Source organism: Chaetura pelagica, unplaced genomic scaffold (assembly GCF_000747805.2).
Source record: "Chaetura pelagica isolate M959 unplaced genomic scaffold, ChaPel_1.0 scaffold45, whole genome shotgun sequence".
Lineage (NCBI taxonomy): Eukaryota > Metazoa > Chordata > Aves > Apodiformes > Apodidae > Chaetura > Chaetura pelagica.
In genome coordinates this window covers 5,066,893-5,079,783 of record NW_009953217.1, presented here as the reverse complement: position 1 = coordinate 5,079,783, position 12,891 = coordinate 5,066,893, and the positions used below count along the sequence as shown (strand labels likewise).

The 12,891-nt window shown below is 37.6% G+C and overlaps 1 protein-coding gene across 1 annotated transcript in view; it reads left to right on the top strand.

The window, feature by feature from the left end:
- The first annotated feature begins 4,947 nt into the window (after window positions 1-4,947).
- LOC104388741 (septin-2) overlaps window positions 4,948-12,891 on the top strand; it is a 31,158-nt gene continuing 23,214 nt past the window's right edge. The window contains exons 1-4 of the mRNA XM_009997658.1: window positions 4,948-5,001; window positions 6,123-6,222; window positions 7,713-7,799; window positions 8,404-8,527. Of these exons, the coding sequence (XP_009995960.1) occupies window positions 4,975-5,001; window positions 6,123-6,222; window positions 7,713-7,799; window positions 8,404-8,527 (338 nt within the window). The 5' untranslated portion in view covers window positions 4,948-4,974. The remainder of the gene's footprint in view (window positions 5,002-6,122; window positions 6,223-7,712; window positions 7,800-8,403; window positions 8,528-12,891) is intronic.

The window sequence follows — 12,891 nt, the reverse complement described above, 5'->3', positions numbered from 1 at the left end:
GATGGTTTTAACATTGCAACACTCAGCGCGGCCTGTGCTGGGAACCGGGGATGCTGCAGGGAGCGGCAGAGCCCACCGCTGCCCAGAGCCACCCCCATCGGGGCTGGCAGCGGGAGGAGCGAGCACTTTACACGGGTTTTTTTTTTTGTTTGTTTTTTTTTAGGGCTTAAGTTATTGTTCACATTCGAGTTAGAGACTGTGTGGTATCATAGGACTTAGAAGTGTTTTAAAATATGTATTGCTTATGTACACAATTATAGTTAAGCTTTTTGGGTGTGAAGCAGAGGTGCCTGTTTCTGCTGAGTGATCACAGTTCATATGTTTTAAATTCAGGAAAAGTCCCTGTTTTTCACATTTACAGGTCTCTTTTACAGTATTTTTCTCGATACAGTATCTCTGGGAAAACACTTAAGAAGCTGCTTGGGTAGGATGCCCGTAATCCTTAAGACTCATCATTAATGTGAATTGTATCACTGCATCCTTTGTGCTTTTTAAGTGACTGTATTGAAAGAACAGTAAGAGAGTTGTCTAGAGAAATATGGTAACATTGAAATGGAACTTTAATTAAAAATATTTAGGATTAGAGCTCTAGAGTAATGCATTGCTTTTCCTAGACACTTTTAAAACCAGTGCTCATGCATGATTCTTCTCTCTTAATTGCTTAGTTCTTGCCTCCCTTTGCTGTGCATATGTGTGCTTTTAAGTCACAGGGTTTTTAAAGACACAGAAATGGGACTAGTTTTGATGAAGAGTATTGCATTCCCCATGTATCATTGAGTCAAATATGTTATTGACACGCAGTCTGTAAAACTTATAAGTATTAAATACTAATTCAGAGGCAAAACAATGACTTACATTTTGCTTGGTCTACCTGCAGGAGCTTTGTATGGGTTGTGTTTTGGTTTTTTTATCAGTTGTTGTTGCATTTGCTATTAAATTCTGTTTTTCGTGGAAGTGATACAGTTATTTTCCTGGAAAGGAGCAATGAAGGAATGTGTTCAATTGTTAACTTGTAAAACCAGATTCCTTCAGTTTGTGAGGTCTGTTTCTAGTGAAGAAAATGATATCACCTGGGATTGTTGATACAATGGGAGTGACCTTTTCCCTGGGAACTTTTGGGAGGGGGTTTCCTACCAGAGGTGAGGACATGCTATGAGCAAAGTGTGACACACAGAACAGGCTCTGCTCAACCCCCTGTTGCTTGACAGAATTGGGTAATTCACAGAACTTTGGTAGCATCAGTTTAAAAAAATCAAGGTAACTGCTTTGTATTTGAATACCCCTATATCCAGTTTGGAATACAGTGAGTGAGCGAATTATTAATTATCACACAAGTTCCTTGTTTCTTTCTATGCAGGATTCTTGGAGAAGTTCTAAATATTTTTTGAAAATTATTTATTTATGTGACTCGATACTTGACTCTGACATTTCCTAGTGGGTTTTTGTAGCTCTTGTGAGAAACCACAAATACTGATATTTTACTGAGATACTCCTGGTTTCTTTGTCTGCTTTCGGTCTGAAAATGTGACTTCAGAATGTTAGTGTTGTTTTGAGGCCATTTCCAGCACTTGGAAACTTCCTTGAGTCTTTACTGTTTTCTGTGATTCCTTATTGAGCTATTAAATACTTCTTTAGTGATATAATCTCAGATGGGAAGAAAGAGGCATCATTTACAAATCTGGAGGGCTATGCTGTTTGTAGGGGTGATTGTTGAGGTCACTCTGAAGTGATTATTTAAAGATGTTGTGTAATATCCTTATATGGAATCACTCTTTAAACATTCTTCATTGCGTTTTCTTTGTGCTAGTTCCTATTAAGAAGCTCCCAGTCTCCCTGTTCTGAACAGTTTACTTCTTGCATCCTGACAGGAACAAAGGAAATGACCCATTTTCCTTCCCCTTCTTTTTCTTTCACTGGAATACTTTTCTTAGCAGAAGGCAGTGGGGTGGCATGTTCCAGCCCTCTCTCTTTGTAGAGGAGGCAACCGAAACTGAACTTGGTGGGAATCTGCTCCCTTACCTTGATGAACAGCATATTGGTTAAGACAGGAATTTGTTTGCATCCAAAAATGAAACTTTGTTACATTATCCACTGTTAAAAAAAAACCCCTGATTTGGACATTGCTGTACTGTAGCACAGTGTTCCTTTTTTCTGCTAGACCTGCTAAATGGGGCCCAAATAAAGTTTCACTGCTGCTTCCATGTTAATTCAATTGTATCTTATCTTTCCCCTTCTTTTTGAAACATTTTTCATGTGCTGTTTTTCTCATCTCACAATGATTGAAATAGTCCTTTGAAAATCTGAAGGCAGCTGTAGGTTGCTCTGTTTTGTCTTAGCTGTTAATTAAAAAAAAAAAATATTGCAGAAAACTGATGAAAAATAGAACACGGTTGAACTTGATGATCTTAAAGGTCTTTTCTAACCTAAATGATTCCATGATTGCTGTTTCCAGATCTGGAACTATCTAGAGTGTTGTCAGACACTCAACTTCACATTATTTCAGTGTTTGACTCAGTCGTATGCAGACAGGCTTCAGGATTTCAGCAGACATGGGTGCACAGAGTAGCCTACTCCATTGACAAGTTTGGGTCGTTTGGTGTAAGGAGGTGAAACATACAGTATTCTGTTAGTTCTAAAGTTTTGATTTGTAATGATGTGGTAAAGCTTCAGGCACATGGCTTATGGTTATCTGGGGACGTTGGCTGGTTGAATAATTTTCTAGGAAACCTCTTGAGGGCAGTGTTATGAATTGTAAAATGTGTTGAGGCTGAATGTCAGGATTCATTTGAACCTCAGTGCCTTATTTAGATGTTGTGGAACAGCAGTTTTATCTTTTTATTTGTTCAGCTAACTTTTACTTAGCATATTTCTATTTAACAAAATTTAGTGGGAAATAACTACTAGGATGCCTGCTGTGCGCAGACATTTAAGCATGTGCTTCAGTCCTGATGTGGTCAGAGCAGCTGTCCTGCAGCTTTGGCTACAGCAACTTAGTAAGACACAAGGTGACTGTGGTTTGCCTGTCAGGAAAAAGGGTTTGTAAGTTTTGTTCGTGGAATGATTTACTGAAGATGACAGACTGATTTTTAAACCAAATGTGTCATAATCAGTTTACAATTTTGACTCTTCTGCTTTTTAATTGAGTAGCTTGGGTATTGCTACAATGGATTTGACTATACTGTCAGGTTAAAGCAGAAGTGATTAGAGAATTTGCCAAGCATTTAAATCTGAATTGTTCCCTCTTCTCACCTTTAACTGTAGGCAGCTGCTCTGAGTGACTTTTCATCTGGCATCACTATGAGAAATGGGCCAGAAGGTCTGTCTATGTTGGCACTTGGGCAGTGACTATTTGTGGACTTTTCTAAACTTGAATTATGTTACTGATTTTAGAGACAAAGGTGACAACAGTTTCCAAAGGTAGAAACAAGATGTGAACAGAAGAGCACTGAGTTACACTGGTCAGTGAGGCTGTGACTGTCTTTAGGTATGTGTAACACTGGTTCTCTGGAATGAGCCCTGGCATATTGGTCAAAGAAAAATAAGCTTTTTTTTTTTTTTTTTTTTTTCCCCAAAACCATTCTTAAGGGAAGTTCCCCAGGCTGTTTTGAGGAATACCCAATTAGAAGCAGTCATAACACGATTGGGAGCAGGACCTCCCTGTTATCCAGGCAATGGATATGTTAGACTGTCAGGAGCAAGCAAATGAACTGGGAATGGAGGAAAAATAGTTTGTGGAGAAAAAAACCCAAAACCAAACAACTTTCCTTGCTTACAGGGTGGCTGATGTCTACACAGCTGCCAGGGTTTGGATGACTGCTTTTGGGCACATGGAATGTCATGTGAGCTGAAGACATGTTTTCCTTAAAACTCCAAGTTGCAGTTATGCTAACTTCAATTTTTCCAAGCTTAGCATTTCTCTGCTAGGATTGGGCTGTTAAAGTGCTGGTGTCAGAAACTGGACCATATCCTGCTAGAGTGACTCCCACTACCCGACAGGAAAGTGCTTCTGTCTGAACACACAGGTGCCTGCACGGGTCACTTCCCTGCTTTCCCAGGCCAAGAGCTGCGTTGTCAACAACCCAAGCTGTGAAGTGCTCCTGCTGCCTCTGCGTTTCCTGTCTCCCTCTGTGGCCGCTTGAAATGAAAGAGCCTCACTGCTGCTGTGATAGCTAATCTATAGCACAGCTAACATCCTTGAGTAAAAAGATAAGGGCTTGCCAAAACCCAGCTGTTCTGGGTGTCTGAAACTGAAGAACAAATCTTTTTGCTAGTCCTTCAGATCAGGGTGAAGTTTCATGTCCAGTGTGGGTTAGCCAAGTGACAAAGTTCTGCAATGTTCACTGTAGTGTTCCCGTTCAGTGACTGAAAATAATGCTATAACCATTACCTGGATATCCCACAGGTGTCCTGATCTCAGGAGATATTTGTTGTGTATGGCATAAGTCTCAAATACTATTTTTTTAACAACAGATTACATTCACCTATCTGTTAATCCATCTTTAAAACACACAGTTTGTAAGTGGAAGGGGGCAAGATGGAAGGGAAAAGGACCTCCCTATGCTATTCTGTACGGAGGGTTGGGAACAGAATATTTGAATTTCAGGTTGCTTTAAGCTTTCAGTAGATATTTTTTCTTCTTTAAAGGATAGATGAATGATATTTAAGGATATTTAAGGATTTTGATATTTTAAGTTTTAAAGGAATCTTTCTATTTTAAAGCTTTTACGTATTTAAACAGTGTTCTGTTTCTGTAATCCTGTAGAATTTCTTTCCTGTTAACAGCTTCACAGAAGCAGCTATTTTCATTATGACGTGTTTGTTCTAGTAATATTTGGGTATATGACATTCAGTTCTGCTAGAATAAAATGTGATTATTATATGCAGTTGATCAGCTCAAAATTAAAATGAAACTCAGCTAACATGTACTCTGAATTTTTTTTTTTTTGCAGTGTTTGAAACTTGGAGTGACAAAACATGTCTCAGTCAGGTGAAAAAGTGAAGGTAAAGAGATGGCTGCATAGCCAATATTTTGTTTATTCAACTTGTGAAAATACTTCTGGTTTTACCAAAGTGATAAAATAGTGAATAAATGTTACCCTGTTTCTTCAGATGCATTTCCTAAAAGGAACTGTTTAGTAGAAACAGAGCTTCTTGCATGTGATTCTAGTAATAGGCTTTTGAATGTTTGCCAGGCATTCAGTGCTTGCTTACACGGTTAGAATGGTGCCTTTACCTAAGGAAATTTCCTTTTGACAAACCTTCATTTCTAATGTTTGTGCCTGTCTGGATGGGTTTAAAAAGCATTGTTAGCAAATAACTTAATTGCCTTCTGAGCAATTTCCCCTCGATCCTCTCCTGCCCCACTGGAAGTGGCATTGTATACAAACTTTCTCATCATAAACTCATCTGTGAAGAAAGTGTTTGGTTCCAGCTAGCTCATAGGTCCCTGAATCAATGGCTGTGGTTCTTGTTTAGGCTCCTGTTAGGTTTTCAGTCAATTGGTAACAGATGGTGGATCAGACTCCCCTTTTTACAGCCCAAGTCTCTTTGATAAGTTTTTCAGTCACATTTCTTTTTCCTGCTTTTGTGTTAGGAGTTTAACATTGTGAAGACAGGTGAACAGCTTAGCAAGCACAAGATACAATCACAGAGAGATCTATCTTGGTAACTTCTGCATTACTGTACAATGTGCTTGCTTTTTCCTTCTGTATGCAGTGTTTATTTTTATAGAAGATAGTAGTACCAGCAGATACCAAATTTGCACAGATTTGAACAAATTTTTGACCTCTAGCTTAAAATCTCTGGGATTTTAGCTATGTTGACAGTTTAAGACTAATAATACTGCATTCTTGCAAGCTTCTACATATTTTTTTTATCCAAGGAGAGACTTTTGTGTATGCGTAGTTCAAGGTACTTAACACATTTCTAATTATATCAGACTGCTGGGTAAATGGGCCTGTTTCAAGGTCTGCCTTGCTATAGCAGCAAAAAGGGTTTCATCTTCTGTTTTTCAATGTGCTTTATATACCTCTGCACTTTATTGTATAGAAACACCTGAACTCTGTTTCAACTTTTTAGGGGGAAGGGAATTTCATTTATACCCACTCTTGTTTTCTTGGCAGTTTTCCGACTCTGCCGGCTATGTGGGATTTGCTAATCTGCCCAACCAGGTTCACAGGAAATCTGTGAAGAAGGGCTTTGAATTCACCCTGATGGTAGTTGGTAAGTAAGTTAAGTATTTTTGACTGTTAATCAACAAGAACAAAATTTCTTTCACATGGACAGGTATGTCTTCCTACTTAGCAACTGACTGTTATACAGAAGAAAAACTGAACCTCTGTACACTCTCTAATTAAGTCTCTTGCAATTTTGTCATGTTTGGTAGGAGGGCATATTTGTAGAGATTAAAGATGATGACTTTGAGCCAACAAGACATTCTTGTATTCCTGACTCATCATCAGATGGCAGGGATAGTTGCTTAATCTTTCTTTGACTCCCAGTTCCCCAGCTGAAGGCATGAGTGCACATACTGAATATCTTGGTGTTGAAATGGTGCTGCTGTTTTAGGGTTTTCTGCTGTTCTGTGCTGACTCACTCTGGTGTTAGAGCTAAACTTCTAATTTACCTGTTCTGTGATGAGCACTTGCAGCAGTCTCTGATGAGATGTCCTTTAGGCACAGAGATGTTTCAGGTGAATTGTTGAATTATACTTGATTGAGTCAGTTTAATGTAATAGAAGTGCACAGGGAGACCACAGTATCTGTTGCCTTTTTTGTAGTAGTTACCTTGGAATGACATGTTACTGAAAAATGAAAATGAGATGTGTAACACTTCCTTCTTATTCTCTGCCCTGTAGTACGGTTTGGGATTATTTGGTGACTGAGTATTTAGTGATGTCTGTAAATCAGGCAGTTTGTGATAAGTGTGGAGATTTTTTTATTTCATGTAGTTTGTGATGATAAAGACAGATACCATTTCTGTCTCTTAAGGTTAGGTTGGTAGCATCTAAAATGACATGGCCAGGTGGTGTAAATGACTGATTCCTTGGGTGAGGAAAAAGTGACTTTTTGAAATACAGAATTAGTCATTGCACTTACAGGTTTAACTTTCTTACTTTGATGTAAGACAAAATTTGTATGACCTGAAATTCTAGAATTACAGGACTTCTCAGGTGATTTTTTGGAATAATTTTCTTATGATTTTCTGTTTAATGTTTTATAGGATGTATGTAGCCTAACTATAAGGGTAGAAAGCTACACTGTTAGTTTGGGATTGGTTTATTCATTCTCCCTCCCAAGTGTTCCAGGTTCAGTTTCTAGCTTAGGAAAACCTTAAAGCTTTCAAATTTTCAATGGGCAGCTCCTGACTTGTAAGTGCAAATGAAGAAAAGCTTCTGTTTCCCTGAAGGGAAACATAACTATCTCTACATCTGTAGTCAAAGTGCTGTATGACCTTTCAGCTTTTATTGTGAAATCTATTACAGTAAACTTAACATTTTCATGTAACACTTATAAAAACATTAGAGGCTTGTTTTTCCTGTGTTTTTAAAGTGCTTAGCTGAACCTTTGATGTTTTTGTATCAAGAGCTAGGGTGGATCCTAATGGACAAATTATTTTTCCTTCATAATGTGGGCTTGGGGAAAGAGAACGTGCTTTAAGAAGCCTGGAGTAAAATATGTATATGCTTAATAACTTGAATTATTTTCTTGTAGGTGAGTCTGGCTTGGGAAAATCCACTTTGATTAACAGCCTGTTTCTGACTGATCTTTATCCAGAACGTTATATTCCTGGAGCTGCAGGTAAACATGGTTTTGCAGTTCCTGCAGGACATCCCCTGTGATGTTCCATGTTCTTTCAATTTATATTGCTTCATTCTGATGATAACTTTGCCCATGAGACCCTTTATTCATGCTACCTAGATGCATTTTAATCCTCCAAATATTTTTTGAGCTGTTATTGTTTATATTTTCTTTCAAAGACTCAGCTTTTGTTGTTTCTTCATCAATTGCTATTAAAAGCAAAACAACCCTTCAAACCTTTTAGTTATCAATATACCTAAATGTGGTTTTCTGTAATCCCCGTTTCCTCTAATGCTTTTTGCCTTCAATGCCTTAAATCCTGGTTAGAGGACCAAAAAAATCTAGTGTGCTTTTGAGTATTCTAATTTTATTTTTGCATATTGTCATGAGCAAATTCCCCCCCCCCCCCTTTTTTTTTTTTAATTGCTTGTTCATCTACGAAAATGTAGTATGGAGTTTTGACTGGCTAGCTTGTGGGGTTTTTTAGAATATTTTATGTCATGTAGGTTACCAGATTGCATTTCCTCCTCTTTTGCTCTCTCCTGCAGAGGTTTCCGCAGCAATTGATAGGTTTAATAACAATCAAAATGTTCCATTATTTTAGAGAAAATAGAGAGAACAGTTCAAATTGAAGCTTCTACAGTGGAGATAGAGGAGCGAGGGGTGAAACTGCGTTTAACGGTAGTTGACACGCCGGGATATGGAGATGCCATTAACAGCCAGGACTGGTATGTGTGTAAATACCGCTTTGCTTGATTTTGTCTCGTAGGCAAACACTACGCTAGTGTGTCTGTCTCTCAACCTAAGTGATTCAGCTGGTGATTTTTTGATAACTCATGTACAAAAAGGAACTAACAGGTTCATTATTTTTACCTTTAATGGAGTGTTAGCTTGATTTCATAGTAGAGAGTCCTTTCTGAGTTCTTGCAGTTAGGCAAGATTTTCTAAACATCTCTGCATTCTGCATGCTCGTCTTCATACCATTAATGCCATAAGCATTTAGCTTGTGTGAGTTTTCAAATAAAATTTTTCTTGCAGGTTTTATTGCCTAAAATACACACTTCTAATAAAATTGTGTTAGTTTGTAATCTGTTTCATTTTTAAAACTGCTTGTTTATGTTTTTAAGAAGCTTGGATAGTGTTTTTTAGGCTGTGATTCTCCCTTAAATTTAATGGCCAGTCCTCCAGTAAGGTTGTCTGTGGCAATTGCAGTCATCTTCTTGTCTGCAGAGTTGCTCTGCTAGGGTTGAATTCTGGCCCATCCAGTTTCCATATTTTTAAGGCAGTATATTTTATGCCCTTTCCTTTATATGTACTGCTAGCAATTTGGATAGTAGTGCATTATTTTAATGAAGGAGTTACTGCTTCTCTTTCTCTGGCCTGAATATTGCTGATGGTCTTTAACAGCTTAAATAATTGTCTGCAGATACCCTGGACAAATACTTAATTGCTTTAGTATAACGATCATGAAGAAAGAAAATGGTGAAGTAGCTATGATGGAACATTTGTTAGTAACAGAATTAGAATTAATTTGTTAATAAATCAATGTAATTTTCATGCCATCACACTCATATACTTTGTGAAAGACTGATCTTGTGATAACTTTTTAAAGTAAAGATAAGGTGTACTAATGTGCTTACTAGGATGCCTGAATTATTCCAGTGCAACTAGAAGCTAAACTTTGGATTTCCATGTGGTTGTCTTTTAAGAACTGCTAGCAATATTTATTTTGCTTAGCCATTAATTTTTTTGACTTTTTTTTTGTGGCAGTAGTAATCCTGAGGGAAACAAAGTGTCACTGTGCAGACAAAAGTACCATAAAGCTAATATTGGTTGATTTGAGCTCTTCAATGTAAGTTAAAGATCAGGAAGGAGGCAAATAGGTCATAAAATATCTATAGTGCTAATAGAATGTTTTGTGATCTTTTCTTGACAGAATGCTGTGCTACCTGGAGCATTCTGAAGCATATTATCAGACATGATTTTTTTCTCTGCTGTACCACTGTAGAAACACAACAAAAGCAGAGGCAGTGCAGTTATATTCTATGTTAAATGAAAGTTTGAAAGGGAAGCTGTAGTGGGAATTTGATTTTTCCTCTCACTTTTCCCACTTTATTAAATAAAAATAGTTGAACTTGGAGAGGAGCACTAAGGCATCTTTCTGGACTGCAGCACAGTCATGCTTATTTTGTGCACTGTTGACTAGAGCTTCCTTCCGCTGGAGCTCGGGGCTCTGCAGCCCTGCATTGTGTTACGTGGAGCTCTTCCTGTTGATTGTGTTCTAATGCCCTTTGTTTATTCTGTTAAGATGTTTCTCAGAGACCTATGTGTTCAGATTTTTCCCCTTTCTTTTTGGAGACTTGCTAAACAGAGTCATCCCAGGATGATTCAGACGCAGCAGAACAATTTTATACTTAGTGTTCTGCAACAAATCTTAAACATAAAAATAAATTATGGGAACAAATAGTTATTGTATATGACAAAATGCAGTTAATTGTCTCTCTCTGGTCTCATTTTCTTGTCACGTAAAAAGACTTTGAACTGCAAACGACTGTCATTTTGACAAAGTCTTTTAGCCTTTACAGGATGTCACAGGGACTTGGATGGATAGACTCTTTGTTTCAAACTGTAGTTGAGACTAACCCAGTGCAACTGCCTTCCTTCCTTATTGATTCAGAGGAAACAACACGTTCGTGTTCTTGAACTTATTTTGTGTTTGGGAGCATTTACTGCAGTTGTAGTTAACCAGTAGGTGGCGCTGATCTTAACCCAAGTTTTAGAAAGCACTTTTTTTTCTGGGAAAGCGGCAATTTGTGCAGAATACTTTTTTTTTTCTGGGGTGATAAGAGTTCACTGAGGTTATTTGTGAACAGTTGTAAATCAAACTGGTACGATGTCTCTAGGAGGCAGCAGTTGCTGATCCTGTTTCAAATATCTTTCTCCTGAGCAGGTTTCCTAATGGCTTTTGGTTACTGTCTTTGCTTTGATGAAAGGGCTTAATTTTAGAGTTTGACTTTCAGGTATTGGAGCTGGAGTAAATTTTTTTGTATCTTCTGCCACAGAAGATGTGCTAGTGAGGATTGTGTTGTCAAGAGTTTGTCCAGTGGGTCTCCTGGATTGGAAGAAAAAGTATTGTACCGGGAAATGAGTTATTAGAGGATACGTTGTACAAAATCTACAAAATAAATTATTTGTTGGTTTTCTAAATGCTGATATACTTAAAACAGCCTGTAAGGAAACAGGAGGGCTAACCATGGTTCACAGTAGTGACTTTTTTTTTTGATTCTGTGTGAAGATTTAGTGCTGACTGGATTTCCGTGTTCTAGAATCAAACTACACCTAGGAATACTCTTGGCATCAGCTTAGGCATGTGTTTGGAGAATAGCAACATTCCTTATGGTGGGAGGTTTGAAGCATAAAATGGCTGTTCCATCCATAAGGACATTGGGGTCATGAGAGAAGCATCTCTTTAAAGTAACATCTTTCATCAGACAGGGGAGACAGGATCTAAAGAAGGGAGGAAAAAAATTGCTTCATGCATAAATTTAGGATAAAATTTGGCATCAAAAGAATGATTGAGAAAAACAGGCAACAGGTTAGATAAAAACAGGCAACTTGTTTGATGTTGCTGAGCATAGCCTCGTTTCATCTTGGTTACCATGTTGCAGATCATTCTTTGGTAGCTGTGCAGAATATGCTGCTAACAATTTTTTTTTATTTTATTTTATTTTTTTTTTTACTGTCTTATGTTAAGTAGTATTTTGTGGGTTTTGGCAGCCTGGTAATATTGTTCATTTCCCCCAAGTGGGCTTAGGTGCAATGGTTGTGTTGTTTGTTGTTACAATACAGGATGTGCTATCTCCTAAGTAGTGACAGCACAGGGGTATAAACCAGGTGTTTCCCGGAAGTCAGGAGGTACAGGACAGTAATGCCATATTTATAGGGAAAATTATAGCTGTTAGAGCTAGAAAACTGCACGTAAACTAATTACATTGCCAGAGAAGTGTGTGATAGTTGCTTTCCCATTGTTTGTACTTGGTTTCTGTCCTAATATTTGTGGGTCTTCAGTCTTGTTACCTTTCACCAGCTAAGAAGGGAGTATCTAAGAGTAATAGAAACATAAAACTGTTTTTCAATGCACATATAGGTATTAATGTGCTAGTTCTTAAAGACTTGAGCAGCACTAAGCTCCAAACCAAATAAATTCCATGTTTTGCTGTGTTGTCTTTTGTAGGATGACTTTGGGTGGTGCAAATCTTGCAGAGAGATAAACGTGTGTATATATATTCGACTGTGGATTCCTCCTTGATCCAAAAGCTTATGCCACTTTGAAAAATCAAATTCCCTTCAGGATCTCTTCCATCATTCTTGTTACTTTTTTTTATCATCTTCATTACAGCCACACAGCCCAGGGTTGAGCTTGGCTGCATGTCACAGTATTTGCCATCGTTCTGTGTGTTCATTTTTGAGATTACTAATTATTTTTTGTTCCCTTCTCTGTTTCCTCTTTAAATTTCTCTAGTCATATTTGCACTTTATTCACAACAGAAATATTATTTTTCAAGTTAAGCTTTCTGCTCATCTTTTCCCCAAGTAGTTTAAGATAAGTTCATGACATAACCATCTGCCTAATCTTCATCAGTGTTTGTTTCCCTTCCGCTGCAACTACTTAATATAAAGTGTCCTCTTATATTAATGTTGTTTGCAGATGTCTACACGCTCTGGAATATCTTAAAACAATCTTATTAGTAATGCTTTGTGTTTTCTTTTCTCTCTCTAGTCACTGCTCTCTGTATCTGATTATATGATCAAATTTTGTGTTCTTTTACTTCTTCACAGGGCATATTTTAAATTGCCTTGAACTAAGTAGGAATTATTTTTCTTTGGCAACAGAAAAGGATTCTGTAAGGTAACAAAAAAAGCTTAATAAATCATGTGATGCTTTAGTGCATGACTTAAAACTGTATTTGTACTTAATTCAAACGGAGTAGAATACCAGAATTTTTATAAGTAACTATAGAAACCTAGCTCTAAGGTCAGGGTTGTAAAGAGCATATCAGGGATATGTCATTTGTCAGCTGATTTAAAAACA